The sequence below is a fragment of the Podarcis pityusensis genome (genome assembly GCF_964106645.2).
Source record: "Podarcis pityusensis genome assembly, chromosome: 15".
Taxonomy (NCBI): Eukaryota; Metazoa; Chordata; class Lepidosauria; order Squamata; family Lacertidae; genus Podarcis; species Podarcis pityusensis.
This window is the reverse complement of record NC_138040.1, coordinates 8,387,267-8,414,499: the sequence shown is the minus strand read 5'-3', so window position 1 is coordinate 8,414,499 and position 27,233 is coordinate 8,387,267. Positions and strand designations below refer to the sequence as shown.

Genomic DNA, 27,233 nt, shown 5'->3' with positions numbered 1-27,233 from the left:
CTCAGGCTGCCATGGTTCTCCCTTCAGCGTGATTCGTGCTTCACAGCTCTGAAGTTCCCGTTTTGCAGCCAGTTCCTGTTAACCGGATGCAGCTGCTTCATCTCCTCTTCCACGAGAATAAAGGGAAGTAACAGGCAGATTGCAGAGACAATCCCAAGAGCTGGGCTCAAAGGCCTTCCTAGATATCACGGCACCCTCCCAGCTCACCAGCAATCTATTATACAGAACTTTGGCGAGATCATACTTTGAATAATGTTGTGTTGTATTCCATTGCTTCAACTAAAATGGCAGTGCAGAACTGGAAAAGGTGCCCGAAATGATAAAAGAGTTGGAGCTAAACATTTAGAAAGGCAAGTAAACTGAGATAGGATTATGGGGTGGTGAAATGGGGATATAGTGAGATGCTTTTCTTCCTTGCTCATACCTCTAGAATTTGGGGAGATCCAGTGAACCAGTGTTAGGAAGATTCACGCGACAAAAGAAATTCATGTCTACTAGCCATGATGCCGACTGTCTCCCCAGAGTGCAGCATGCTCTAGTTATCTCCCGCTTGGACTACTGCAATGCGCTCTACGTGGGGCTACCTTTGAAGGTGACCCGGAAACTGCAACTAACCCAGAATGTGGCAGCTACACTGGTGACTGGGGGCAGCCGCCGAGACCACACAACACCGGTCTTGAAAGACCTACATTGGCTCCCAATACGTTTCTGAGCACAATTCAAAGTGTTGGTGCTGACCTTTAAAGCCCTAAACAGCCTCAGCCCAGTATACCTGAAGGAGCGTCTCCACTCCCATCGTTCTGCCCGGACGCCGAGGTCCAGCGCTGAGGGCCTTCTGGCGGTTCCCTCATTGCGAGAAGCAAAGCTACAGGGAACCAGGCAGAGGGCCTTCTCGGTAATGGTGCCCACCCCATCAGATGTCAAAGAGATAAACAACTACCTGACATTCAGAAGACATCTTAAGGCAGCCCTGTTCAGGGAAGTTTTTAATGTGTGACATCTTAGTGTATTTTTGGTCTTTGTGGAAGCTGCCCAGAGTTGCTGGGGAAACCCAGCCAGATGGGCGGGGTACAAATAATAAATTATTATTATTATGACAGCTACTGTTTCTCTTCACTGTTGGGAGCCAGAAATGTTAGGCAACAGCCCTCCTAACATTTCAATGGCCAGTTGGGAGTTGTCGGTTCAGCAAAGGTTCCCCCACACCAGATTTAGATGGAAAAGGAAGTCAGCAAACATATTCCTTCGCTTTCTTCTCTGTCATTCCCATTTTCAAACTCAAGATGCAGCTCACACGAAACAAACAAACAAACAAACAAACAAACAAACAAACCAGCTTTTCAAAACTCTGTAGGGTGGTGTTTTTTTTTGTAACAACTTTTTAATACAAAAAAAAGAAGAAATATATATAATCAGGCATTTTATGCAATGCATACATTCTTTGTATCTGCAAGTCCAGATGAACAGAAGGCAAAAGCATATGAAAACAAGAATGGTTTCATGTCTTTGGTAGTTCACCCAGTTATCACCCCCTTTAAATGACAAAGGTTGACTGAAGTGTTGGGGGGGGGTGGAGGGTGGGAACCCTGAGCCTGTGAAGAAGTCACATCTGATAGAGAAGTTGCCAGGATTTAATACAGTAGCTGGATTTCAAAGGTTTAAGGACCCCCAAGCGATCCTGGACACTCACCATTCAATTTGTGGCAAAATTAAGGCCTCCCTGAAGATGACACGTGTCTGGTAAATCAAGCTTTCTTCCTCTCCCGTGCTGTGGGCCTCAAGGAAATTCACTCCTTCTGCTACACAAGATGTACACAACCCAGGGCCCCATTTTGAGAGCCCCCTGCCAAAAATGCACAACATACAGAAGCCACTAAATTTTGTTTTCCTATCCCTGAGCCACAAACACCACTCTATACACAGCACCAATACAGCTTGTGGCTCCAGAATCTATATATATATATCTGTGTGTGTTTGTGTGCACGCGTATATATGTATCATACACACACAAACACACATGCCTATATACATGCTATATTCTACATTAAAAAAGCAATCACAAATGATATACACGGGTAATACATAGCAGCTAACATCTAATTATTTACAGATTTTCACAGTTAGAATTTCTTTAGAAAAGTCTGGTGCTTTCAGAAACACCTCTACTGATCTTCTCTATAAATACCGTCTTTAAGGAAACTCCCCTTCTTTATTCTTAAGGAAAAATAACGACCGAAACATGTGAAGTGTTCAGCTCAAAAAGGCTTACAAAAAGCTTGAGGTTCTCTTTCGCCCACGTGCCAGACAGACTGCTCTCCTCCTCCCCTTTTCCAATTTACTTTCTAAATCCGGTAGGAAAGGAAAGCCACAATTGTGGGAGGGACAGGCAGATTCTGCACCTGGCTGGTGGGCATCACTCGCCGGATGGCCATGCGGCACAAGTGCTGGAGGCTGGCAACACGCCTGGGAGTGGCCCAGAAGTACACACTTCCGTCTTGCGTCCTGCAGGCAAAAGCAAAATAAAACATGGAAGTCGGTTAGGCTCCCCCAACGCCCCATGTGATTCAATCCTCATCATCCCTGGCTAGCAGGACAAGTGGTTAGAGATGAGGGAAACGGCAGTTCAAAAACAGCTGAAGTTTGGGAAACACTGGTCTAGAACCAGCCCTGCCAACCTGCTGACCCATGTCCAACAACATACGTAGGCAAACTAAGGCCCGGGGGCCGGATCCAGCCCAATTGCCTTCTGAATCCGGACCGTGGACGTTCCAGGAATCAGCGTGTTTTTACATGAGTAGAATGTGTGCTTTTATTTTAAAATGCATCCCTGGGTTATTTGTGGGGCATAGGAATTCATTCCCCCCAAAAAAAATATAGTCCGGCCCCCCACAAGGGAGAGTGGACCGGCCCCCTGCTGAAAAAGTTTGCTGGCCCCTGTCCAACAACATCTGGATGGTGTGCCAGATTGACAATAGCTGTAGACAATTTGAGTGGGGTCAAAAGGTTCTCTTCCTTCAACAGAAAAAAAAGCCCTTCCTTCAGAAGGAGGAAACTTTCCAGATCAAAACCATTTACTGCCATCAAAGGCTCACACATTTCTTTACTCGAGGATTATCTATCAAGCAGCATTGATGGCGACTGCTTTAAGTAGTTACTTCCAAGCAGCAACTAGAGAAACAGGCCCCAGTGCATATATTTATATATAAATAACACCAGAGAGGTTTTCTTTTAAAATATCCACTTGGCTTTTAAGAAACTGCCTTGCCAGTGGAGTATGCATGTTTTGCAGTTGTTATTATTATTATTATTACTTTGAGGTTTGCTTACCCAGCAGCTAGAACACTGCCATCAGTAGAAAAGGCACAGCAAAGCCCATTGTTCAGAGGTGCAACCTGGACAGGGTGGTCTTCGTCAATTCTCCAGAACCGCACCATCCTAAAAAGAGAGCAAACAGGTTAAGTTGACAGCCTCTATTTTATCATCACTGCTAAACTTTATGCTTAATTTGTTTTTGTTTTTTTAAAGCAATTTATTAAATTTTACAATAAAAATAAACATAATAAACAATGTAACATTGATCTTAACATATTTTCACATTTTCTTTGGACTTCCTCACATCTCCCGCTCCCACTTTCATCGTTGTAACATTTTGTCAGCAATTTATCATCTTATTTAAATTCTTATATCCCTTCTATATTTCATAATCTTATAATTCTCAGAAGGAGCTAAATTTCACAGTCTTACTTATTTTCTTAAAAAACTTCTAAATTTAGTGGTGCTCAGTTATTTTGATCTAGCATCTTGTTTAGCATTCACTCAAATTGCAATACTTTTGTAAATAGTTCTTAAATTTCTTCCAGTCCTCCTCAATCCTCTCTTCTCCCAGGTCACGGATTCTGCCGGTCATTTCAGCCAGTTCCATGTAGTCTATCAGTTGTATCTGCCATTCTTCCAGTGTGGGTAGATCTTGAGTTTTCCAATGTTTTGCGAGAAGTATCCTTGCTGCTGTTGTTGCATACATAAAGAATGTCTGGTCCTTCTTTGCCACCCCTTGGCCGACAATACCCAAAAGGAAGGCCTCTGGTTTCTTAGTGAAGGTATATTTAAATACCTTTTTCAGTTCATTATAAATCATTTCCCAGAACGCCTTCACTTTAGGGCAAGTCCACCAGAGGTGGAAGAACGTTCCCTCACACTCTTTGCATTTCCAACACTTATTATCAGACAGGTGGTAGATTTTGGCAAGTTTGACTGGGGTCATATACCATCTATAAATCATTTTCATTACATTTTCTTTCAGAGCGTTACATGCAGTAAATTTCAATCCATTGCTCCACAACCTCTCCCAGTCCTCAAACATGATATTATGCCCAATGTCCTGTGCCCACCTTCTCATAGCCGATTTAACCGTTTCATCTTGTGTATTCCATTTCAACAGCAAGTTATACATCCTTGAAAGTACCTTAATCTTTGGTTCTAACAATTCTGTTTCTAATTTCGATTTCTCCACCTGGAACCCTAGTTTCTTATCATTTTTAAAAACTTCTTTAATCTGAGCGTAATGTAACCAATCTCGCACTTTGTCTTTCATTTTCTCCAAACTCTGCAATTTCCAATTGTCTCCATCCTTTTCTAGTATTTCCCAATTTCCGGGGGCGGCGCGAACGGCAATGGCGGTCCTCTTCTGAACGGGAGAGGAGGCTCCGCAGGCAACGGGTCGTCCGCTACGGCGAAGCGGAGACCCACTCTGGAAAACCCCAGGCGGCAAGAGCCTGGGGTCTTGAGGCTCGGTGGGCGCCTTGAGCGACCCTCCAAGTGCAGAAGGAACCCCGTAAGGGGCTCCGGAGCGCGGAGGGGGGTTGCGGCGCTGTGAGCTGTTTCACAGCCTGAGGAGCGAAGCCGCGCTGCTACTGTCGGTGAGCGCTGATCCCTTTTCCTGCTAAATTACGGATTCGGATGAAAAAGCAACTAACTTGTGAGTAAAAGACTGAGTCACTTGAATTTGAGATTTTGAAAGAAAAACTTAAATTGGCTTGAACTTGGCTGAAAGCGGAGAGACGTGGAAGCAGGAAGTCCGTCTTCCGCAGCCATTGAACTTGAAAAAAGCAATCAGCTGGAGGAGTGGAGGCTGAAAGAAAGACTCTAAGTTTTACAGATCTAAGCATCTATTGAACTTGTATTTTAAAGTAAAGACTTTAAGCTAAAGATTTGGGATTTTTATTTGCACTTGACTTTCCTCCTTTTATTGGATTACAAATTAGAAGGTGAAACCCAGAGTCAGGAGCTGCCTGAGCACTAAGGGAGCTGTCAGCACTGCAGATTTGGATACTGTATATTGGAACTTGAAACAATCTGAGGGTATTGAGACCTTTTAAATTTGAAACATTCTTTTTGGAGATAAATAAGCACTGTCTGCAACAAAGTGACTATTTACAAACTCTGCTAAACAGTTGTATTTGAAGGTTCTTGGACATTAAATTAGACTCTGAAAGACAGATTAAGCTCCCTCTAGAGGATTGGATTAAAACAGTGACTTTACATGTACTTTTTACTTTCGATTCCCTTGCTGTTTGCTTGCTCTGGACCTTTCCATTCCCATGGGAATAACTCAGTGTGACCTTGACTGATAGATAACGTTGGAATGAGTGGCACAAGAAAAAGAGGGAGAGCTAAACAAACAACTTTAACAACTCTAACCTCAGCCTCACAGACACGTAGATCATCTGTGCCTACTTTGCCCTCAGAAGTGGAGGGAGAGGGTGAAGTAGAGCAGTTACAATTGGAAGATATGGCCTCAGGAGCATCTGTTTCTGTTCTAGACAAAATTTTTGAAAAATTGGAAGCTTTGGACAAGAAAGCAGATGCGCAATCAGCAAAGATTGATAAAAACACAGAATGTCTAAATAAATTAACCACACAAGTGGCACAGAATGCACTAGCAATTGGACAGTTAACGGAGGCCTCAGCAGAAAATCGGAAATTGACTGAGGACACCAGACAAAAATTTGAAAATTTAGAGCAAGAGGTAAGACCACTCACTAAACAAGTCGGGGAACACCAGATTTATATCTCTATGATAGAACTGCGAAACCGTGAGAACAACTTAAGGATTAGATCACTACAAGAGGCAGAAGAAGGACATCTAACTGAGTTTTTGACCAAAGAATTCTCCAAGTTCTGGAACTTGGAAGAAAAGGACTTTAAAATTGTGTCAGCTTTCAGACTTGGAAGATTTATAAAGAAGGAGAGGCCCAGAGACTGTTTGATAACATTGAGATCAAAGGAGGAAAGGGATAAGATTTTGGGACTACATTTTGTAAAATCACTGGAGGTTTTGGATAGAAGAATTGAAATTTATAAAGATATCCCAAGACTACTGCTTGATCTTAGAGCCGCCTATTCTGAACTTGTTAAACTACTAAGGAGCAACGCAATTCCATTCAGGTGGGAATTTCCCCAAGGAATATCTTTTACCTTTAGAGGGAGAAAGGTTAAAGTGAGAACACTGGAAGAGAGAGACAAATTCTTGTCTACATACGGAGAGGACCTTCAAAAAGGAATTGAACTACCTTCTGGGCCTGAGGCAACGCCAGTACCAACATCAGCATCTGTGGAACCTGAAGACCTTGAGAAGATACCACCCCTTGAAAAATAACCAGATAGTTCAGGATGTCTCTGCAACTGTTGAGCTGGAATATTAATGGTTGTAACATTCCGGAAAAAAGGAAGAAAATATTTCATATATTAAAAAAAGAACAATTGGACATTATTTGTTTACAAGAAACACATGTGACGAGGCTCCACAGAAAAGTGTTAATAAATAAAAGATTGGGCCAGGAATTTGCATCGTCCGACAAAGTTAAGAAGAGAGGTGTGGTGATATATGCAAAAGAGAGCCTGTCACCTAAATTCCTATTTAAAGATGAACATGGAAGAATTTTGGCTATTGAGATACAACATCAAGGAGAGAAACTGCTGATATTAGGAATCTATGCACCTAATGAAGGGAAATCGGAATTCTACAAGAAGTTGCAGGAGACAATGCTGGACTACCTAGACTATAACAACATCATAATGATGGGAGATATGAATGGGGTTGTATCAACTAACATGGACAAGTCACAAAGTCAAAATGTTACAAAAGACGGCAGACTACCTAAAACCTTTTTTGAAATGACTGACAATATGGATTTGATTGACATTTGGAGGACAAAGAACCCACTAGGAAGAGAGGGAACATTCTTTTCTGAAGCCCAACTGACCTGGACAAGAATCGACCAAATATGGATTTCCAGAGGCCTGGCACCTAAGGTCAGAAAAGTGGAAATCTGCCCAAAGACCTGCTCCGACCATAATGCAGTAAAGATGGATATGACATTATTACCAACTGGATCCTTTAGATGGAAGATGAATGACAATTTGTTTAGAGATCAGGAAATTACCAAGAAGGCCCAAAAAGTTCTGAAGGACTATTTTGAGATAAATATGAATAACATGGTGGAAAAAAGAATAATCTGGGACGCAAGTAAAGCTGTAATGAGGGGATTCTTGATACAACAGAATGCAGTAAAGAAAAGAACACAAAACGAGAAAAAAGATAAGATCTTGGAAAAAATAAAAGAATTAGAGAAGAAATTAAGAGTGAATCCGAAGTCACAGCCAACTCTGAGAGAAATTAAACTTTATCAAACACAATATTCTAAATTGATAAATCAGGAAATTGAATGGAAGGTTAAATTAATGAAACAAAAAACGTTTGAGTCGGCGAATAAATGTGGAAAACTGCTAGCTTGGCAGTTGAAGAGAAGACAAAGATTAAATACTGTTACAAACCTAGAGGTTGATGGAAAAAACATCCAGAATCCAGTGGACATTAGAAAGTGTTTCCAGAGATATTTCAAAAAATTATACACCCAAGGGCCGCAAGATGATGCTGAGATTAAACAATTTTTGGTAAAAAACGGACTATCTAAATTGTCACAAGAAAATAGGACAATCCTGAATTCTAAAATAACACGACAAGAGATCGAACAAGCTATCCAGAACATGCAACTTGGCAAATCTCCAGGACCAGATGGGCTGACCTCCAAGTACTATAAGACATTAAAAGACTATTTGATACAACCTTTGATGGAGGTCAGCAATGAAATTATGGAGGGGAAGAGGGCACCGGAGTCGTGGAAGGAAGCGTTTATCACATTAATACCAAAGTCGGAAGCTGAAAAGACACAACTTAAGAACTACCGTCCCATCTCTCTTTTAAATGTGGATTACAAAATATTTGCAGACATTCTGGCAATTAGATTTAAAAAAGTTTTAAATGAAGTAATTCATAAGGACCAGGCCGGCTTTCTCCCAGGAAGACATCTGTTTGCTAATACAAGGAACATTATTGATATCTTGGAACTTTTGCAAACAGACATAAATACAAAAGCAGTCCTAATTTTTATAGACGCGGAGAAGGCCTTTGACAATATCTCCTGGAAATTTATGATGGGAAATTTAAAAGAGATGGGAGTGGGACGGGGTTTTGAGAATGGGATTGGGGCGATATATTCAGAACAGAAAGCTAAACTGATAGTTAATAATGTGGTTACAGAAGAGTTTAAAATTGAAAAAGGGACACGACAAGGTTGCCCTATTTCCCCTTTGTTATTTATTTCGGTTCTGGAAGTGCTATTAAACATGATTAGAGAGGATCGGTTGGTGGAAGGAATTCAGGTCGGTCAGAAACAATATAAATTAAAAGCTTTTGCAGATGACCTGGTTTTGACCCTGCAGAAGCCAGAGCCCAGTACGAAAAGAGTATTACAACTGATTAATGATTTTGGTCGGGTGGCTGGATTTAAACTAAATAAACAGAAAACTAAGGTTTTGGGGAAAAATTTGACTGATACAGAGTCAGAACGGTTTCAGAATGAGACGGAACTTAATGTGGTTAAAAAAGTAAAATACCTAGGGGTAAACATAACAGCAAAAAATCTAAGTCTATTTAAGGACAATTATGAAAAATGCTGGACAGAAATTAAGAGAGACCTAGATAGTTGGTCAAAATTGAAACTTTCTTTGTTAGGCCGAATTGCTGCTATCAAGATGAATGTATTGCCAAGGATGTTGTTTTTATTTCAAACACTTCAGGTCTTGGACAAAACGGGGTGCTTTCAGAAGTGGCAGAGAGACATTTCTAAGTTTGTCTGGCAGGGCAAAAAGCCCAGAATTAAGTTTAAGATATTAACTGATGCAAAACAAAGAGGGGGCTTTGCCCTGCCAGACTTAAAGTTGTATTATGAAGCCGCAGCGTTCTGCTGGCTAAAAGACTGGCTACTTCTTGAAGACACTGATGTGCTAGATTTGGAAGGGTTTAACAATGCCTTTGGATGGCATGCATACTTATGGTATGACAAGGTTAAAGCAAATAAGGCCTTTAAGAACCATATTGTCAGAAAATCATTGTTTAATGTCTGGACAAAATATAAAGACTTGCTGGAAAATAAAACACCAAGGTGGCTTTCACCTTTGGAAGCCAAGGCCCGAAAAAGACCCAATATGGAGGCTAAACTTTATGCTTAATTTGAGCAACAGCTGGAAGCTGATGCAGCTCCGTTGGTTGCTGAAGACATCTAGGGAGGAAGGGAGGGACGATGAAGATGAGCAAATTAACAAAGCCGTCTCACTGCAGCGCCAGCAAGAGGAGCAGGGACTGGTGCGAGGCCTAAGGCGACATGCACATTCTAGCCGTTGGTCCAAAATAAATCCAGGGCATTCTGGACTGAAAACTGAAGGTCCTGGTGGTTTGCAAGTGCCGCAGCAAAGAGCTGATGCAGCACTGTTGGCTGACAGCCCGAGCAGTTAGCTGGGAACCGTACAGGCCCTTCAATCATATGTGATGCAGGCAATACAAAACTGGATCACTTTCCCCCACCTTTTTAATCTTTTAAATGGCGGGATTTTGATCTGGGAAAATGGGCGTTTCAAGTTTTCCTCTCCCCACTCCCAGTCCTCCTCCGGTTTTCTTGACCTCCTGTCAAGCTGCTGAAAGACCAGGAAAATATTGTGCCAATACTGGGGAGGAAGGGTGGGGGGTGCGTGCTGCAGCTTGGAGACCTAAAGCTTGAAATAGCAACAGGGAAGAGGTTAGACACCCCAGCCTCTGCACAACAGCTGGAATTGAAGTTGAAGCTGCCTGTAGTTTAAAGGGGGAGAAAATGCACTTGGGAGATCCAGCCAGGCCTCCCGCGTTGGGTGTGCTTGGACTCAACCCAAGCATGACCTCACTGGCAGGGCCTTAGGAAAGCCACAAAGTTTAGGATGCCTTCAATCCATTTCTAAGGAAGAATAGTTAATCCCTGGCCTAGGGGATGGATAAGCACCCCTGTATCCACCCAACCTGCTGATTTTGGCACCAGTGAGGAAAAGGAATGGGGGAGGTAAGATTTTCCTCCTCCTTGATCCTCACCAATTATGTGTGAAGAGGTGGGTTGGGGATGATGACACCCACCCCCTGGATCTGCATGGATCAGGTGAGGAAGAACTGTGTGTCCTGAGTGACTGAATCCACTGCAAGTGAGCAAGCCCATGGTTAATGTCATATAACGGAAGGCAATGTAGGGATCCCCTAAATGCAGTCTGAAATGGTATATACCACGATACAGCCCCGGTATTCTTCCTCCTCATTCTGCCACGTGTCAGAGCAATACTCTCCCTCCCCGTTGCTCAAGGAAATTCAGACCAAAGGTCTAAATACCTCAATGATAAAATGTGTCAGGTCTCCAGGAATGTTGCAGAAGGGTTTTAGAAGGAAGCTTTCTTGCGCAAGTGAGCCCACTCCTGCGTCTTGTGACAGGGCACGTTTCAGCAACCCCTCGACAAAGGTGCCAGAAAGCCACATGCCCAGCTGTCAGATTGTCTCCTATTGCATAATGACTGTTTACATAGGAGCAGGTTCTAACATGCCAGACTGTTCAATATTGAGAAACTGCTCAATTAACTTCAGATGAAGTCGTGACTCTAGCTTCTGCCCCAGTTTCTTTCTTGCTGCGGGCTTTATGTGGCTGAGCAAACAATCTGAGGTTCCATGGCTCTTATTTATCTGCCCACGAGTTATTACAGACACCACTCTACCCAATTTGTGACCTCCAGGTATTCTGAGCTGCTACTTCCATTACCCTGATCACTGGGCCAAGTCAGCTGAGGATTCTATAATCACCAGCAAGGCAACACCACCTAATCATTCTAATTTGAGTTTAAAGTTTCATCTTCTCTCCTGCTGACTGTGCTGTTTCATTGTGCAGCTCATCTGATTATTGCATTCAACTGCGTTTTAAAATTGTGTGCTTGTGGGGCGCTTTGAAGACCCTTGGGTTGCGTAGGTAAATAATTCTGGCCGATTTCCCCTTATCTGCCTAATTCAAGCGCCGGTCATCCGCGAGGGGGAAAGCTTCCCTCACCCTCAAGGACACTGCACAAAAGTTCATTTCCCAGCCAGCAAGAACCAGCGGAACCAAGTCGTGCTTTGCCATACTTACTTATCATCGGCAAGACTCGCAATATGCAGTCCGTCGTGGCTAAAAGATACAGATCTGACCCAGCGGTCATTTGCTCCCCCAGCAAATATTGGAGTCGGTGCGGGAAACAGATGCCTGAGGATGAAATTAAGAACTTTGGTTCACGGGACATTTGCTCTGCGTTTAATCATTAACCAAAAGCCACTCAACAGGGCTTGCCAGGACTAAGGCTGTGTACGCTCCACGTATTTAAGGCACAAAGAATTATGGGAATTGTAGTTGGCTAAGAGTGCTGGGAATTCTTACTCTGTGAGGGGATAAACTACAGCTCCCAGGATTCTTTGAGGGAAGCCATGCATTTGGAATGGAAGGCGGGCACACACAGCCTTCGTACATTAATGGATCTAAGTTTGAAGTTAACAGATCTAAGTTACTCATGTCCTTTAATTTCAATGTGTCTGCTCCCAAGAAAGTGCTCTGTTGGCCACAAACTGACCATAAGCTAGCTGACTGGGGTGGGTTTGAATATACAAACAAGCCATAGTTAAGCCAAGAGAACCATGGCTTGCGCATGCATACACACACACACACACACACACACACGGGCATGAAGGTATGTCAACTGCTTTGAGGAGTTAAAACACACACACAAAAACCAATCAAGCAGTGCGTAACTTTTATGAAATAAAAACAGTTACCAGCTTTACCCAACCTGGTGCCCTCTAGATGTTGCTGAACGTCCGACTCCCATCGTCCCTGATTTGTTGGTCATGCTGGCTGGGGCCGATGGGAGTCGAAGCGTCTGGTGGGCACCAGTTGGTGAATCTTCAGTGATTAGCCGTGGTCTCTGGGGCCTCCAAGCAGAAGAGTCTTTCAAGCCTTGTACCCCGCCTGACACTCCATTCTTAATGTGTGCCAGCAGAGCGTGTTCTCTACTAGTGAACTGGGGTCCCCAAGTTTCTATTTTGCTATTCACTAATCCCTATTTCACACCTGGAGAACTGGAGTCGCTTCTCTAAAGTAAGCCACTGAACGCATTTCTGGCTGAGGTGGGACCTGAACCCAGTCCTCCCTCCCAGCCGAGAGCTGTCCGATGAACAACACCGGCTCCTGGCTTCGTCCGATTCTTCTTAACCCGGTACAAATCTAAGCAGAGGCTACCCTTGTAAAATAAAGAATGCCAAAGGTGGGCAAGTTTTTAAGATTATTCCTGTGCCCACCCCACCCAACTCACTCACCCAAACTCCATCAGAACAGCTCCAGTGTGCGGGTCCCAGACACAAACGCGGGTGTCATGAGATGCCGTAGCCAGTAAAGCTCCGTCAGGAGAAAACTCGCAGGCTACAACATCGTTGTGGTGCCCTTCCAGTTTTCGGATGAGAGTGTACTTATCCATATCCCAAAGCAACACCTGCAATCAAAACAAGCTCATGTTATAGCGATGCCCAGGCACAGAGGGGACATTTCATCAACATGTTCCCACCACCCCGCTCCCTGCAAAACTACGTTTTCTGCTAGTTTTACTGAGGATTACAACTAAAGCCAAGCATTAAGAATTACTACAATTACGGAAAATGCTCAGTGCCATACTCAGAATTATTTAAATTAAAGCAAACATGCATATTAAGTGTTATTTATAAAAATAAGCCAAAAAATTAAAACGTTTACATCAACAGTGGTGGTTTTACTGAATCCCATGTTATTACTTTAACTGTTTTAAGTAAAAGAATATATAGATATGTATACAGTAGCTGGGTTAAGTACTAACATCCGCCCCCCCCCCCTTTCCAATTAACTAACAAAATTTTAAGAAATATACAGACAGAAAAAAAAGTAAGGTTAACATATGGTTACTCCCGTGGAATCCCCTGTGAGTTTAAGATCACTTGTTTACAATAGGCTTGGATCACCAACGTCAGCCTAGGAAGAGAAACAGATACTGCAAGCAAAAAAGGAATTGTCACAGCCAAACGACATGACTTTGGCAAAAAAACCCAGAAATTAAACCAAGTTTATTATATTACACATTTTAAGCTTAATTTTTTTTAAGAAAAAGAACAAAAATAAAAATCAAGCACTGCTATTTGCCAAGATATTTTTTTTTAAAAAAATAATAATTTAAAAAGGTCTCAGTAATTAGCAGTTTACACAAACAGGCACGGCTTAGCACACTTCACATGCAGTTGTATACTTAATAGTCAGTAAGTTTAAGCATGTGCAGGAAAATTTAGATCTTAAAATTGCACTACAAAGTTCAGTGTAATACAATCAACAAGCTAGCAAAGGTTTGTGGCTACAAAAACAGGTTGGCATATAATTTTTAGCCTTTTTACAGAATAGAATATTTTTTCGTTTTTTAAATAAATATATTATGTATGTATGCAAAATTGTTGAACCACCCTGAACTTTAGGAACAGGCAGAGATAATAAACATAAAACTGGTCCAGGGGGTGGGGAACTAAGGCAGGGTGTAAATAAATATATTAATTAGTGACGCCACTGCTGTACTGTACTGAAACTTCGTTACTAAGTCCGTCACAGTAAGCGACGAGGGACCGGCTCAGTTTTATTAAGAGACTCCGGAATTCCATAGGAATTGGAAATATCTATTGTTAAAATTTTAAGAGGAGCCAGAGGATCTCTTTACCAACGTTAAAATAAAATAAAAAGGAAAAGAAAGGGGGAGGGGGAAGCAGAAAGTGGACATCAACCAGCACCTGCGTACGTACAGTACACCCTGCAGTCGAATGCAAGGTTACTTCGTCCTATGGTAAAGTTCGCCTCCAGCCTGGTGGCCAGAGATGCCACTGTTTCTGCCCAGCTAACACCAATGTGCGCTTGTCTGAGTGGTGCCAGCTTACCCTCAATCACACCAATATTGCTGCCACCACCTGTGACAGGGAAAGCAAGAAGCTTATGGAAAACACACAGCCTAAAAAAAAGTTCAATGCATACATCTACATCTGTTCTATTTTAAAGGGCTTTACTGATAAGTCTTTCTTATCTAGGCTTCCTTTTTTAAAATAATAATAATAGTAATAATAATAATAATCACAATAGGCTTTTCTTTATATTTCTTTTTCAAATGACACTATCTCTCTGCTAACCTTCAAGCTGCTAACTTTGAAAGCCACAATTTTTACTAGCCCGGAGGATGGACAACTTGTTCGACCCCGAAGGCCGTCTCAGGGGTGGGTAGTTGATAAAGAGACGCAGCACCGGCATTTTAATCCATGTGACAAAACATTACAATTGGCAGCTGGTGAATTTATTCTGTGACATTTGATTTCGCAACTGGTGGCTCTGGGTTGTAATAAGTCAACTCAGGCCTAACTTCTGAAAAAAACGTAAATTTTATACTTTCAGAATTTCTGCCCAACATGTGGACTAGAAACTTAACTCCTAAAATGGGATTTAAGGGTTCCAGATTCTAACAAAACTCCAGTCCTCACACTTCAGGCAATACAAGTTGTCCACCCTTCTATTACCCCTACCTGGAGTTTTCTAATATTAAACTGAACAGAAGATACACAACTCAAATCCCAGCATGCTTATTCGAAAGTAATTCAGTGCAGGCTTGCTCTCAAATAAGCATGTCTTGGACTGCAACTTTATAGACTTAGCACTATTCTAGACTTTTATATCAGGGATGGGAACCTTCAGCCTCCCAAATGTTGTTGGGCTCTCGCCCTTAGCAGCATTGGCCATTCCTTATCCCCTCCCCCCCAAGACCAGTGGTTGGGGATGATGGGAGCTATAGCCCCACAACACCTGGGGGGGCGACAGGTGCCTTGTTCCTGCTTTATACAAAGAAGCAGCTCACTCTATGGTCTTTGACTGCCCTGTGTTGCATTTTGCAAGTACGGCAGCACAACGCAGTTTGATGCAAAACTCACTGCTCATCCTTTCCAAAGCACTGAGAGCTCAAGGGCAGTTTGTTGGAAACTGTCCAAGAATGACATTTTACTGTCAAGTAAGATCAGCAGCCCAGGCTTTGGAAAAGTAATCTTTCAAATGAGCGTGACAGCAGAATATCAGGAGTCACAAAGTATTACTCTAAAACTATTCCTTTCTTAAGCAAAAGGTTTGTGCCCTCTCTCTCTCTTTTAAGTCATGGAACAGATGGAGATATGCATGGCTACTTTGCAGGATTCCTCAACTTTATTGAGACTAAAAGCAATAAAAAGTTCAGCTCAGTAAATGATAACCGAACGAAAGCCTGGTGCCAATTGACTACAAATGTTTTTGTCATGCAATTCCTTAAATCATCATCATCATCATCATCATCAGCATGACACAGAGCACAAGCTGGCTATATTCTTAAGATTCAAGATAATTCTTTGCTCACAATCAAAGACAGGTTGAAGAACATGAAACTTTGATACTTACTGCTTTACTGGCCCCCACAGAGCAGAGAATGGAAGAATCTGGAGAGAAAGCACAGCTATAGACCCAGTTTGGGTGCCCTCTTAATACTTTCATCATATTTCCTGGAAAATGGAAGGGAAGGGAATAAAGCCAGTTTAGTATCAAACACTCATATTTCACTTGAAATAATTTGAGGTGCTTCCAAGAGCTACAGCCTCACAAAGCAAAGTACAAAGGAAGCCACTGGTCCATCAAGCTCAGTGTTGTCTACATTAACACGCCAACGTTTGAGGCTGGGGACACCCCCAGCCCTACCTGTAGATCGAGCCTTGGACATTCTGCACTCAAAGCAGATGCTCTAACCATGGTCCTTCCCCCAATAGGTACAGAAGGAAGTGCAGAAGGAAAAGAGTCACAGCAGAACACATGTACAGGTTAGTTTTGGAGATGCAAGCTTCTTTCGGAATCAGGGAAAGGCTGCCACAAAGAGGAAGATCTTCAAGGTCTGCCTAAATGCAAGAGCTGAAGACACAAGGCCACTGAAGGGAAGTCTACTGTTTTGGGAGCCACCACCAAGAAGGCTTGGTCTCTTATGCATGCCAGCCTAGCTGATCTGGCCCTTGCGGTAGAGCTAAGCTTGAAGGCAGGATTGGATGAAGGCTTCAGAGAACCTGCCAAAGCCCTAAACAGCTTGAGTCCATGATTTATCTGTGCTGCTGCTGTTGACATCTGTCTGTCTCAAGAGACAATGGAGGAGAGTGCCTTTGGGAGTGAAGTCAAAATGCTGGAGAGTATCTGTGCTCTATACATACACACACACACACACACACACACACACACACACTACTTAACAAAAATAAAAGCTGCTCTATCCAAAATGAGAAACTCTAAAACCCCAGCTAGAATTCTGGTTTGCAAACAAGGATCAAGGTGTGGTTCGCAAGCCTAATTTCTAGTCAAGAATTTAGATCTAATGTGTGCATGCTTATCTGCAAGGAGAATTTTGGAAGGCTGGCAGATATTATAGACAGACAAATCTGGGACACTGGGAACATCTCTACAAATACCATTTGAACTTGCTGTATATAAAGAAAACAATCTCAAAACATCAAAAAAAATTTTTTTACTAATGCATCATAGCTTTCCATTAAAGGTAAAGGTACCCCTGCCTGTACGGGCCAGTCTTGACAGACTCTAGGGTTGTGCGCTCATCTCATTCTAGAGGCCGGGAGCCAGCGCTGTCAGCAGACACTTCCGGGTCACGTGGCCAGCGTGACAAAGCTGTTCCGGCGAACCGGCACCAGAGCAGCACACGGAAACGCCGTTTACCTTCCCGCTATAAAGCGGTACCTATTTACCTACTTGCACTTAAGGGTGCTTTCGAACTGCTAGGTGGGCAGGAGCTGGGACCGAAAGACGGGAGCTCACCCCGCCGCGGGGATTCGAACCGCCGACCATGCGATCGGCAAGTCCTAGGCACTGAGGTTTTACCCACAGCGCCACCCGCGTCCCTTTCCATTGCTAGACAGTAAATCATGTCCCTGTTGTTTGTTACGCCACGCAAAACGTTCCTGATAACATACCATCATCCTTCAGGTCCCATACTCTTAGTGTTTTGTCTCGTGAAGCAGACACTAGTATCAGGCTGCCATCAGGGGCAAAGGTTAAGTCTCTGACAACTTCTGTATGGTCCATTAAATTAAGGAGGAGCTTTCCTGTTGGAATAAAATATTTTAAAATTAAACCTGGAAAGTCAGGAACAAAGGGAAAAAAGGCTTCTTTTCTTACTGCAACTCTTGGAGGAAAGGTCGGCATTCTTCCTTCTGTATTAACATTTTAAACACTTACTATTGTTAAAAACAAACAAAAGCCTTGATGTGTTACAAGGGCTACATACACAACACACATTTTTAAAAACCCACCCCCAAGAACCATGGGAACTGTAGTTTGTTAAGGACACTAGAAATTGCATATAGCACTTTGATGGGAAAACTACAGTTCCCAAGCCTTGGGGGGTGTGTGCTTTAAATGTGCAGGGTGTACTGCAGCAGATGTGTACTCTGCAAGTAACAGGGTGCTATTTTACATTTATTAACGTTTAGGGCTGTTGGGAAACAAATTACATGCAGGTAAGCAGGTTTAAACAAATCCACTTTGGAGTGGAAGGGCAGGATACATATCCTTTGATAAATCAAATATTGTGCCAGTCTTGTAAGTAACAGTTACCAGCCTGGAAGTATGTTTTTACTTGCTTGCTGGCAGAGGAAGGATGGTGTAATCCATCTCTTCTCCACCCACCCACAGGCCTTCTATCAAATTCCTTGTTGTCTATGGCTACCAGGCCAGTGCTTAAATGCAAGGCTGTCTTACACAGTACTTTTAATACGTTATTTGTTGATCCCAAACATATTTCAGTTAAACCAATATGCTTGCGTTATCTGTTGGATAAGCTTTTAGACTTCTTGCCAGGAAAGCTTATCTTCTAAGCAGTGCAAAGATTTACTTTGAAACTCAAGGAACTTAGCAGTCTGCTTGACATTTAAACACTGTCCTACGCAGTGCATCGTTACAATTTCCGTTCTAAAGGTACAGATTTTTCACCCAGACCAGAAGCTAACTGGGTGAAAACTGCCACTGTAAAGACAGTCTCCAGCGATCAGAGAAATTCATATAAAAGGGAACAGAGAGGACAACAACTAATAAAAAAGCAACCGCAACCACAAACCCCCAAATTATCTCGCTAATGACTGGTGCAAAATGTGTGCAACGTTAAGACAAAGAATTTGTCTAGCTCAACACTTAAGCCCGTCATTTTTCGACTCTATGGATCAGATAATTATCAAGACTTTGACAGCAGAATGGGGACACACCGAAATCAGGACTTCAAAGCACCTGCAAGGTGCTGCGAAAACAGTTTTCTTCCTCTGTTTTAGTTACTTTTGATGCAATCCATTTTTCATGGGATCCTGCCAAACTGAGCATGACTTATCCCCCCCCCCCCATCATCTGCTCAGTTGGGCTGTGCATCCATTCTCTGCTGGGGACAGGTGCACACAGCCAAGGCAGGATTTTGCCACATCCTCCCACTCATCAGATGATGGAACAGCATCGTGGGCTGTCAATTTGGATCCCCCAGCCGGCCAAGAGTGGCTTACGGGCCAATACTTCCCCAGCCTAATTCAAGGAAAGTTCAGAGTCATTGGGGATGAGCACAACCACAGACCTGTAGGCCAGTTGTGCCAGGCCACTCCATCAGTCCTGTGCCTTCTCCGCCTGTGTGGCTATTAGGCTAGGAGGGGGAAATCCTTCTGATGAAATCAAAAGGGAGGTTTTATGTCATCATGGCAGCAACCTGCCCCTTCATTTCTCAGATCCAGCATGACTCCAAACCCGGAAGTTCTATTTATCTGCCGCAACCCAAAGCTGTTGACAGATCCACGCTCCATGAATTTGGAAATTGTCCGCAGGGAAAACTGGAGCCCTTTCAGGCATCAGAATCACATTTTAAGGTACCCTTCCCTGGTTCTTAGAAAGAAAGCAAACTGAATTTATTTTCTACAACCAGGGTGCTCCTTACCTGTATAGACATCCCATATTTTGATACGACCATTGGATAAGCCCGTTGCCAGGAGAAGCTGGTCTTGGCCGAATTTGAACCGGTGCCATTCTATATTCACACACCGGCTCTGCTTTTCAGGCACGGAAGATCCAAAGGCCAAACTCCAGACAATGTCGCCGCAATCTATGACGTGCTCACTGGGCTTGTTTTTCTGGTCTCCATTGCTGTTCTGCCTCGAAAGTTTGGAATGGCTTAAATTGGTGAAAGTCTTTACGCCATGCAATGAACTGGGAGGGAAAAACAAACCAACCTTTTAGAAGGAAGAACTCTCCAAGCCATTGTAGACACAAACAGCAACGTTGATAAAATCAGTCGACATGCAGCACGCTTTCCCAAGCTAATGCTTTACAGATACTTTGGACTGCAACTTCCAGCATCCCTGACCATTGAGCTGACACCAGCTGTAGCTCAAACTATCGTTCGTGTGGGGGGGGGGGGCTATAGATAATATTCTTTCCATGCAGAGTAGGCCAACCTACTAATGAAAACTTGTTCAATATATGGGGGAAACTGACAAATTCCAACAGTAAAGGTTTTACTATTTCCCCATTAACTTTATGAATTAGGTCACTGCTACTGCAAGAACCAAAGCAGAGAGAGCACTGAACATGGAGGTGGAATGAACCCAGACCTCTGTCCACTAGACCACGTTAGCTTTTATGGAGCACAAATTGTGGAACTCCCTTCCACAGGAGGTAGTGCTGGCCACCAACTGGGTGGCTTTAAGACAAATTCATGGAGGAGGAGAGGGCTATCGATTGGCTACTAACCACGATGGCCATGCTCTCATGTTCTGCCTCAACACTGAGAGGCAGCAATGCTTCTGGATTCACAGAATCATAGAAGAGACCCCAGGGTCATCTAATCCAACCCCCACCCCCCTTACCATCAAATGAAGTATGGTTTGTACAGTCTCTACCATGGACACCTCCCTTCCTAAGGCTGGCATGGTATGCACATTTAGTGGCCTGAGAGTAGATCCCATGGAACTTAAGAGTTAATCTGCAAAGGACTGCTCTGAAAACATGGGTTTTTGAAATGACACGTGAAAAGCCTGCTTTTAAATTGTATACTGGCATGGAATATGCATTTGTCAGTGCATTTCCCCATAAAACACACACTTTGCACGTAAAATATTGCGCGTGCAACTTCTGAGTACAGAAACCGCACAGCAAAATCTGAAGATGTGCACAGTTCAACTGGGAGTTGCGTTCCAACTTGCAAGCAACTTAAATAGCACTGATTGGGTCGTTCCTCCTAAAAAGCAGACTGAACAAATTGTTTTGACACCTCTGGTTTGCATTCTATGCTTACACATGGCACGCTAAACCATGATTGAGTTGCAGCAAGCTTTAGGCTCATGCGCTCTGCCTATCCATCTGCACTGCTGAAATTACGCATCCAGAAGCTTCCACTTTTGGCCAGCTTCAGAAACCACAATTTGAAGCTGTCTGGTTGGAAATTAATCTGTTTGTTATATCCGATGGCATGACAAATCACGATTAAGGGAAAACAAAAGCTTTCTCCCAGTTGCATGAGCAGGGAGGGCATGTATACACATATCACACTAAGCCATGGCTTAGCACAGGGTAATCAACCTGTGGTTTTCTCGCTACTACACCCATCATCCTTGATGATCAGCTGTGCTAACTGGGTTCATGAGGGTTGGAGAGTTGAAATTCTACCTCCCCTGTTGGATAATGAATGTCTGTCCATTGCAATTGGAGAGGGTGCGGATGCTTTCAGGCTTCCCAGAGGGAGCTGGTTGGCCACTGTGAGAACAGCATGCTAGACTAGATGGGCAGTTGGCCTGATCTTGCAGGCTCTTTTCCTTATAGAGTTCAGCACCATCTGGAGGACCACAGACTTGCAAAACCAATTATTTTGAAATGACACAATTTGTTTTCGAGTAGGAAGACCGCCTGTTAACTTTAAAAATCTGCTTTCGACACAAACTGTTTTCAGAGATTTTTGTAAAGAACACACGACGAACAGAAACAAAGCTATTTTCAAAACAGGCTGTACTCACAAATTATTCAGGCACTGAGACCAAGGAACAAGTTTTACTATGCGATGGCCTTGTGACCAAGCGAAGTAGGAGCCATCTGGAGCAAAGGCAACCGTCCAGTTTTCACGCCCACACTTTTTGTCGAAAGGAGAAGCTGGGGCTAAAAGTTCTCCCACTGTCCGTGATCTTCCTAAAAAGAGAACGCACCATTTGTAAGCATGAACCAGAAATTCAACATGTTTCCAACTCCACTCTTTTGAACCCTTGCTACTGAATAATCGCATCAGTAGTCAACAGTGAATACGTTTTGATTTTTGATTTTTACTATTGATTGATCAACACAGCATTCATCTGAATGGAATTTAAGGATGACAGAGGGAGGTGACTTGTTAAAAGTCAGGAATGAAGTGCTGCTGGTTTAGTGAAAGGAAAAAAGTCAATTGAAATGAAAGGAATCATAGCATCCTAGGAGTGTGAAGGTAATCTAAACTAATCACAACTGTAGCATCTCTATAGAATAAGGATGGGAAATGTGCAGTCCTCTAGAAGTTGTTGAACTACAACTCCCATAATTCTTAACCCACTAGCCATGCTGGTGGGGGTTGATGGGAGTTGGAGTCCAACATCTGGAGAGCCACAGGTCTCCATTCCTGCTCTTGATCATACCAAGCCCCCACCCAGGAACACATTAGGACCCACACTTTGAGAAGTGGTGCTTTGTAAGAGAGTTCTTGCTGGTATTTTCGACACACACACACAAAATATCAAGTCTGTCTTGACGTAGCCTAGATTTTTAAAAAGCACTTCCTGTCTTTATATGCCTGCAGATGACAAATGGAGAAGCATGTGCAGAACCTGTGTCTACACACAAGCACAAACTTCACAATAGTATTTACTAAAGGAAGCCTAGCTCTGATTCAAGAGGGTTTACACCTGACCCTTTTCAGTAAACCAAAGAAAGGGTGGCTCCACTTACACCCACTTTAGTCTAAAAGCATTGAATTCTCTTACTATCCCTAAGCCTGAGTTTCTGTGCAGGCCAATCCTATAAACCTTTGCTCAGAAGTAATCCCCACTGTTCAAGTGAGGCTTCCTACAGCACTTGACTTTGGGGGGGATCACCCCCCCCCAGAGCACAAAACTGACTAGGTATCTATTTAGCATTCTTGAATTATGTCTAATCTGATTTACCATTCACTCATGCTATCCCATTTACAAATAGATTTGTTTCAGAGAGGGGCTGATAAATACTCAGCCGCTTGGGGAGGGGGAAAGCTAATTACAAAAATAGAAACTGCCTTCATCTGACTGGCATTTTACTTCTTTAAAGTATTTCTGCTGCCAAAAAAGGGGGGGGGGTCCCAAAGCAGGTTAGTTACATATGTCAATGAAAAGACTGACCTCCAGCTTACACATCTAAAAAAGACAAGAGGGGGAAAAGATTGGGAGTGAGGAGGAGAAAAGTAAACTCACGCTCTATTTCTTAGTTACAAGAAATAAAACAGAAAATCATAAATAAAATGTATATAGAATAAGAAATAACTTTTCCGGTTAACATCTTGTTTCCCAATTTTACAAAACAATGCATTTGCAGAAATGGAAGTCACCACTGGAAAAAACTGTAGTGGAATTATTCCCCTGCCTTACATCATTATCCAAGTATGCACAGCCTTCACTGGTTCCACAGACATTTTAAAAAGATGACACTAAAAGTAACCTATCATTTATTTTCCTCCACTAAATGTGTACTCCCCCTGTGGACACACAGAAGTTTCTTTCACTGCAACAAGGGAGGAGGAGCTTGAGAATCCAAGTTTGCTTCTCTTTCAACCCAAATACCGCACTACAAACAGAACATAAAACAGATGAGAATCAAGATAGAAGGGAGCTTGTTTTCAGTTAATACAGGGTCAGTAATCCCTTAGCGCAGGGTAAATGAACATTACAGGCAGGGTAACTCATTCCCCACTGAGCTCCACTTGCATATGTAAATGGAGGAGGGGGAGAGGGGGCTGTGTACATGAGAAACTCAGCATACATAATGGCAGCAGTGCTAGCCATGCCCAAAAAGGCAATATGCAAACAAACCCTAAAGCTGAAAACCTACCCTTATTTGGTGACCCGTAGGTCTCTTTAAAAAAAAGGAGGGAAAGACGACATGGTAAAAAAAATAATCCACATTTTAAGTGCATTGCAAATTAGCAAGTGAGATAATTTGGGTGTCTTGTATTACCAGCAAGAATTTCTCCTCCATTTCTTTCACTTATTTGGGATGAGTGAAGGGGTGGAAGGTTCCAGGCTGACACCCCACCCCCAAAAAAGGAGGGAAAAGCAGGGAAGGGAGAAGAAAAAATTCACCTGACACGCAGCAGTTCTGACTCAGTTCTGACTTGTAACACAACTTCCAATCAGAGTCACTCACACTGCAAGCCCGTGCAGATGTACAACTAACTGCAAAAGAATTTCAATGCGGAACAGACTTGTTCCTCTTTTGGGCATTGAAATACTCCCCTAACTCCTCGGTCAAACCAGAAGGAAATTGCATGCAAACAATTTACATTACAGTCCTGCTCTCTATGCTTTATTTAAAAAAATCATTTTGCAACTTTCTGTACTCTCACAACCACTGAAATCATTGAAGGAATTGTTTAAAATCTCTATAACCAGATTCCACCGCCCCCCCCAAGTCACCACTAGATCCTTCCTCAGTGTCTCACAAAAAAGCACCTCTCATTCTGAGGAAACAAGAGCTTCCTTGAGGTTATCCCACGAGCCAAAATGTGTGCGCTGTTTTATTCCTCGTTATCAGAGATGATTATCACAGGCTACACCCAGTATATCGTTTTATAATCTTCTGGAAAGTTTTGAGCAGTCTACACACAAAACATGCACCCGGATAAAACGCAATGGCATCTCCCTAAGCTGGAGACCTTACAATGTCTCTCCTGCACACCAGGAAGTGGGGAACCTGAAGCCCAACAAAAGGTGAGGGGCTCCCAACTCCCCTCAGCCCTAGAGATAAGAGAAGTTGGGGCTGGGCTACAGGATCCCCACTCCTGATTATAAATCTAGTCACTTGCCCACAGCCAGCTTTTGTCTCAGATTTAGCAACACTTGTTTTTCTATTTTGCCTGTCACCCTCCTGCTCTCCTAAAGTTCTTTAGGCTGCTCTATCACCACCACCCAGCCCCAACCACACCCAACCGGATCCACTTTATAATCTACTTCTCCAGTGCTATGTCAAATGCTTCTATGCTGCCTCCAAATGCAACAGCCATACCCACCACACAACTCTCAAATTACAGAGGAGTGAAAAGGTTGAGGGGAAACCCAGCACCCTTAAGCTACTGTTTTTAGAAGGCTGTAGGAAGGAGGTGGTCACAAGTAATTAAAATTGGAACATGCCACGGGGGGGGGGGGGGGCGCTGAGGCTTATGGATTTCATTGGGCTCTGTCCAATTCAGTTCTACTCAGAAGAGACCCATTGAAATCAAGTCAGTCATGCCCATTAACTTAAATGAGTCTACTCTTACGTAGGACTAACAAAGCAGCCTGCGAGAGCCTGCCCTGTAACTGTCTCCCCTATAATTTCGTTAATGGCATTCATAACTTGCTAAGCCCGTCCCAAAAGACACAACAAAAGCAAGGTGTGCGTAATTTAGCACACCAAATCACACTGCTATTAATAGCACACCGCCATGATTACGTACATCCCCAACAACCAAGATGCTCTCCTTCAACCCCACTTTTTTTTCCAGCAGCCCTCATTTCCTCCTATATTGGGCCTATTCCAAGCTTAAGCCACATATGCAAAACTGTACACGAGCGGGCATAAGCAACTTCCAACGAATTGTGCAGAAAGGCAACAGGAACGACGTGCTCGTTTTATTTTGTATAAGGAAAATCATTTGCTCGCAAGCCAGTTTTATGCATGTTCCCGTACCCTCCCTTTACTAATGTTTTACTTGATCCCTTGCAAACCTGGGATTGCAGCCAACGTTAGCCTTACTCGCCGCAGATCCCTCGAAACCAAGTGACCCGATTCTGACATGCCCATTCATTTCAATGGGTCTACTCCGAGTAAGGAATCGCGCTGGATGCAACCCACTTAAGAGCAGTCCTATAGCATCTTTCAAAGCAAGCCCTGCAATTCGGCTGCCAACGAGCGTTTTCACGACGCACGAGGCATAGCCAACGCCTCTGAGCCATCTTCCTCCCCTCCTTTGCCACCTTTTCGATCCTATTATTATTATGAGCATTATTAATAAACATAATCAGCAATAAGCAATCCCTTTTCCCTTCTCCGCGGAAGGGGGCGCCTCTCACCAATGAGCTTCTCGTTAACACTCGGGGGAAAGCTGGCCATCTACGGAGCCGCCCTTCAGACCGGCTCTGAACAAAGAATGAAAAAAGGAGCAAAGGCAACGAAAGACTCCGAATGCTTCCCAGTCACCTTCCGCTGCGCCGCAAGAGCTAAAGACTGAGACAAAATGGCCGCTGCGGGAAGGTTTATAAAGGAGGGGCGTGGCCTTGAAGGCCCCCGCGGCCACGCCCCTTACGTGAGAGTCGCGGATTGGGTGAGGGAAAGGGAGGGAATCCGTATTGAGGTCTGTTCTTCCGAAATAGAACGGGCCCGTCTCAATGGAATAAGCAAGCTCTTGGGCGAGACCATTCTGCGGAAGGGGGCAAACGTAACTTGGAAAAAGGAACTGTTAAAAGTTGAGGTGGCTCATGTTAGAGCTAGTTGTTCCAAAACTCGTGTGTGTGTGTGTGTGTGTGTGTGTGTGTATGTGTGTGTAAATATATATATGTACTATAATAATAATAATAATAATAATAATAATTAATATTTTCTGGCACTTAAAAGAATTTGGGGAGCTCCCTGATTCTTTTAAGTGCCAGAAAATAATAATAATAATACAGTAATAATAACAATAATTTATTCCCCAGCCACTCTGGGCTGCTCCCAGCAGAATATGAAAAACATCAAAGATTAAAAATGTGCAGTTCCTCCACCTGTAAATGTTTAAGGATTAAGAGCATAAGGGCAGCCGTGTTGGGTCAGGCCAAAGGCCTAAGTTGAGCATCCTGCTAGCTGCAGTGGCCAACCCTGGAGAAATGCAGAAGCAGAAGGCACCCTCCCATGTTGTTAATCTTAAGAAAATGGTGTGCAATGGTACAGTGCCAATGAACAGAGAGTTTCCATAAAGCCATCAAGATCCTGTTAATAACTCCCTTTTGAAGGAATCTAGGACTTGTCCACCTTGCTCTTGTCCTGTGTATAAAAAGCACAGGTCTGAATAATTTTCCCCTTGCCCCGCTCCTTCCCAAGGGAAAACCTGCTCTTTGGCACTAAATTGGAACAAATGGCAATCCGTGGAAAAACCTGAATTGCTGTTTACTCCTATTGAGCACTAAATAATGTTTTTTTTCGCTCTGGGGGCAGGACAGGAGGAAGTGTGGATAAAGTCTTATGTCAGTGGCTATCAAGACATTGTGTGGCAATTCACAGAGTGTTCCTTGGGTCCCTTGTTCCTTTGGGTCCACCTCAAAAAAGAAAAAGGCGAAATTACAGCAATATCCACATTAGAAATCACTACATTTTACAAGTAGTCAAAGGGACCAAAGTGAGGGCGAGGGTGAGGAAGACGTTTGGGGAAAAATTGCACACCTTTGTGCCACAGTGCAAGAAAGGTGATCTTTGTTTCCAACCCCTAGGTACGCCTCTGGCAAT

At 43.2% G+C, this 27,233-nt stretch overlaps 1 protein-coding gene across 1 annotated transcript; it reads right to left on the bottom strand.

Moving 5' to 3' along the window:
* Positions 1-1,361: 1,361 nt before the first annotated feature.
* Positions 1,362-25,989, bottom strand: WSB1 (WD repeat and SOCS box containing 1). Its single transcript, XM_080983134.1, has 9 exons — positions 25,826-25,989; positions 21,521-21,689; positions 19,450-19,718; positions 17,456-17,587; positions 15,894-15,994; positions 12,743-12,915; positions 11,526-11,639; positions 3,328-3,435; positions 1,362-2,502 (listed from the first exon to the last, which is right to left on the bottom strand). Exons 1-9 carry the CDS (start codon positions 25,863-25,865, stop codon positions 2,343-2,345), a joined length of 1,266 nt encoding a protein of 421 aa, XP_080839260.1. The 5' UTR covers positions 25,866-25,989; the 3' UTR covers positions 1,362-2,342.
* Positions 25,990-27,233: the final 1,244 nt, after the last annotated feature.

Coding starts and splice junctions, on each gene's coding strand:
- WSB1 (XM_080983134.1), bottom strand. CDS start 25,865: ATGGCCAGCTTTCCCCCGAGTGTTAACGAGAAGCTCATTG. Junction 19,719..21,520: donor TCTCAGTGCCTGAATAATTT/GTGAGTACAGCC, acceptor TTTCCCTCCCAG/TTCATTGCATGGCGTAAAGA. Junction 17,588..19,449: donor AATATGGGATGTCTATACAG/GTAAGGAGCACC, acceptor TTATTCCAACAG/GAAAGCTCCTCCTTAATTTA.